This window comes from Strongylocentrotus purpuratus, unplaced genomic scaffold, assembly GCF_000002235.5.
Source record: "Strongylocentrotus purpuratus isolate Spur 01 unplaced genomic scaffold, Spur_5.0 spur5_scaffold_11, whole genome shotgun sequence".
In the NCBI taxonomy this organism is placed as follows: Eukaryota; Metazoa; Echinodermata; class Echinoidea; order Camarodonta; family Strongylocentrotidae; genus Strongylocentrotus; species Strongylocentrotus purpuratus.
In genome coordinates, this window is record NW_022145596.1 from 30717197 (window position 1) to 30721509 (window position 4313).

General features: G+C 38.2%; 1 protein-coding gene across 1 annotated transcript; it reads left to right on the top strand.

Moving 5' to 3' along the window:
* The first annotated feature begins 556 nt into the window (after positions 1–556).
* Positions 557–3009, top strand: LOC105437042 (calcium-binding protein P-like). The gene is made up of 2 exons (XM_030980223.1): positions 557–574; positions 1234–3009. Exons 1-2 carry the CDS (start codon positions 557–559, stop codon positions 1609–1611), a joined length of 396 nt encoding a protein of 131 aa, XP_030836083.1. The 3' UTR covers positions 1612–3009.
* Positions 3010–4313: the final 1304 nt, after the last annotated feature.

The following is a 4313-nucleotide window of genomic DNA, read 5'->3' on the forward strand; positions in this document are numbered from 1 at the left end:
AAAACTTACAACTTTGTTATGTTCTCATCGGTCTTTTGCTCAAACTTTCAATGATCCCTTTCTCTAATCTGTCTGCTTCTTTTGAAACCCAACTTTTTATCAGGGTGGACTTCCCCTTTAAATGATTATAGTTATTATTGTAATTTGCAAGTCATCAACTTGTGAATCAAACGAAAGAATAAACAGTACACACTCTGCACTAATCACTTCCTAACACGTTCTAGGAGCTGGAGTAATGATTTCAAAAATATTCGATAGCCCATAGGTGTGTCATAAACACAATTTTATATGCACAATACACGAACGGGGTATTCCTGTTTTTTTGTTTTTTTAATAATAATTATTTGTAATATTATGACCGAGCACAAATCAACACTAATTTTTTTTCTGGGAATGTTTTAGCATTGCTTTTGACGAACATGAGTCGTTTGGATCTATTTTTACCAACTAAAAAACCTGTTTACCTTTTGTTGTGTTGTTTTAGATCGTATGTTTGCTGTGTGTTATCTCACAGTATCAAGAACTACACGAGGGGCGTGGCCGGATCTCTGACATCATGGCTGCTAGATCAGCGGTAACTATGCAGATCACTTACTCTCTTTCATTAATAGTTGATTTGATTTGATTTATTCAATGATTTCACTACAAATAATAATATTAAGGATCAGTTTTCATGATTATACGAACTAAACAAAATGAAAATGGCAAATCATAAGCATATTCATGAAATTTTAAGACATAAACATGTAATTCATCATGTAGTCCTCAAAAGGTACACTACAGAGTCAAGAAGGGAAATTGAAAGGGAAACATAATAATAAAACCGGGGCTATCCCCTACAACAAGCTTAGATTTTTTTATGTGACTTTTCCTCTCATCCACAAAAAAAAATTTATTTAAGTCAAATTTGTATCAAAGCCTTGAAAATATCAAATTACTTTTCGTATAACATTTATCAAAAAATCAAAATGTTATTGTAGTACTTGTTGAAGCAGAGTTCTTGCAGCTTCTGAATAATTACTTACGTTTTTGGTTGTTTTGTTCGTTTACCCAACATCTTTGACATGCTGAAATACAGAAATTATAACTACTTGAAACCCCAACCCACTCTCTCTCTCTCCCCTTCCGCTTTCAGAATATCTTTATATGTCTCTATACCCTTCATTTCTGTCTCTTTCTAAAAATGATTCATTACATTTTTTAAACATAATTTCTCCCCTCCTTGATCACCAGCGAGTTGTGGTGATACAGCCCTGGGCGGCGCCTGTAGGAGTAATCACTACCACAACATACGGGGGAAATACGACCGTTGTCGGGGCTCTGGGTCAGCAGGGTTACCCTCCACCACAGCAAGGGTACCCTCCGACCCAGCAGGGGTACCCTCCACCACAACAAGCCGGGCAGCAGGGGTACCCGCCGCCCCAGCAGGGGTACCCTCCACCACAACAAGCCGGCCAGCAGGGGTACCCGCCACCACCACCAACACAGCAGCAGCAGCAAGAGGGTTACCCTCCAGCAGGCCAGATACCGGGCCAACCAGCGGAACCTGCCCCAAGTTATTCTCAACAAGACCCGGCTCAACAACAGAACCAATCCTATCCGACCAAGTAAAATAGATACAGCTACCAGTAGCTGCCAAGGATAGAACTTCGCCTCCATCCCGCCATGCCCCGCTTCAGTACGCCCCCTTAACCCCAACCAAATACCCACTCAGCCAACATCCATTCATCCCTAAAAACGCCCCATCATGTATAAGCATGGTGGAATAAACAAATAGTGGTAGTCTGGTAGATATACAATGAATATTTCTGTTTCATTTCATTTACTCTCTGCGACGTGATTCACTGAAGAATTACCATTAAACATCAAACTGTCTTGCAACAAAACTCATTCTAGGTTATCCAGGAAATCGAAGGCCCAAGAAAAATACTCAGTGCAGATATCACGAAATATTGAAATATGTTTTCTTTGAAGTGAAAATTCACCCTGACACCGAGTTAAAAAAACAAAAAAACCACAGACTCATGAATAGATAAAGGGGCGGGGTAGAAAAAGGCAGTTCCCCTACGTTTACAACACTTTTCTGTAAGTAAACAAACAGTCTGATAGTCATAAGAATTTATCCTAATCAAGTATTTGCATGGACAATTTCAATTCATGGATGAAGGGAGTGGGTGAGCAGATGTTTTAGACGGGCGGAAAAAAACGATCCTTCTCGGGTGTTCTCTGATGATTTTCAATTGCATTCATGGAGGTTACGTTAATGCCGTTTACATACTTAAACAACCAAATTGGTTGAATGAAGAAAAAAAAGAGACAAGAAATCGAACCGTTACTGTGATCAGATTATTGCTACGTTATGGCGAATCTTCAGCTCTGGTATGGGCATCGTAAGTCAAGAGAATGTGGCTATATTTCATTCTGGATTGTTTATCCTGCTGTAATAAATAATGATAATAATAAGATATTTGTATACCGCAAATTGCCAATTGCCTCTAAGCGGTTTAGAAGAAAATAGCTGATAAGTAAAGGAAACAGAATTTGCATTACAAATTACATCAATTCAATTACCATTAAACCTTTGTAAATAAAAATAATACATGTTCATAATTACAAATCACTTACAACGTAGTACACTACGTTAATCTACAAAAAATAAAAGGCATATTAGGTCGAAAGGGGTTTTCAGGAACAAGACTGAAGAGATGTGTTTTTAGCATTGTTTTACATGTATTTAAAGAACTAGCATTGCGAATTTGAAGGGGGAGATTGTTCCAAGGAAATACAGCTGCATAAACGAAAGAACCTTGATCGTATTGTTTGTATGAAATAGTGTGAGACCGAAAGAGGAGAGATTGAGAAGCAGATCGCAAAGTCCGGACAGGAGTGTATGGAGGAAGGAGTTCAGAAAGATATGATGGAGCGAAACCATGATAAGTCTTGAAAGTAAGGAGGAGGATTTTGTAGGGAATGCTAGAAGTGATAGGAAGCCAGTGAAGTTTATGAAGAACATGGGTAATGTGAGAAGCTTGTTTGAACCAGTAAAATAAAAACTTGCTGGAATTCATCTTCACTAAAACCACAACTCGCATTTGCACGTAGTAACTTTTGTAAAGGCTACTTACCTGGATTGCCTTATCTTTGTAAGCTCGTTACTCAGCCCCTATTCATTTTATAATCGTTTGGAACATGCCACTTGGCACATGCCAATCTTGAACATTCAGTGTAACTTTTGTTAGTTTCCGTGAGAGTTTATTTGTTATCATAACCATATTACTGAAGCTAATATTTCTCGTATTTTCTCAGCTTTATAGCTCTTATAAGGCAACAACTGAGTCAGCACCGGCTGAGTCAATACACTTTATGGAAGACGTGTTGAATTCTAGCCATTTTAAATTCTGTTGTCTGTAAAAATAATAACATTTATGATTATAGCTAAGAATTTAAAAAAAATACTTCCGTTTTAGTTTTAATGCTTCCGGAAACAAATCACCAATAAATTCCTAGTCACTGAATGGCAGTTGTTTTTCATCTATAGGCCTGTTCAAACATAACAATGAGTACAAATTGGATCGCGATGCAAAGATTGATTTTGTTTTTTGGCGACCATTTACATACAGGGAGAGTTCCCACTCGACGGCTAGAACGTCCGAACTGCGCATACTGTACGTGAATCTCGACGATGTATGCGCGCTTGGACTCCTGGGCCCCGTCTTACAAAGAGTTATGATCGATCCAAATCAATCGTAAGTCCTCCAATCAATCGCAAGTTTGCAGTCTCCTATATCTTATGTACATAGTTACGATTGATATCAATCGCAAATAAGTTACGATTGATATCAACTCTTTGTAAGACGGGGCCCTGGAATCAAATAAATCGATTTTTGATTCTCAATACCATTTACACACACAGCGCCCGGCGAACTATCGCGACTATTCTAAAAAAAATCGCAAAACTTACTGCAAATTAGATAGCCATGATGAGTGAAATTCTTCTGTCCACCCACGCACAAAAAAAAGGTTTTTGGATCGCGATGCAATAATCAATTTTTTAATATCTCACTTTTTTCTGTGGGTGTGAACGCCCCTTATAATATTTTTTTTGTCTTTATCTACTATTGGTTACCGTCAAGGATTTTGTTAAAGTGTTTGTCATATCTCCTTCTCTCTTCGCGGTCAATATTTCGAAACATTATAGCGTATCGCATTCTGTGGGGGAAAATCAGTTCGGATGTCAAAAAATTCATTGAAATAAAATAATTTTGGTCTTATTAACACTGCGTAGCCAGCTCCCGCCGCGGGCTCTACGAATC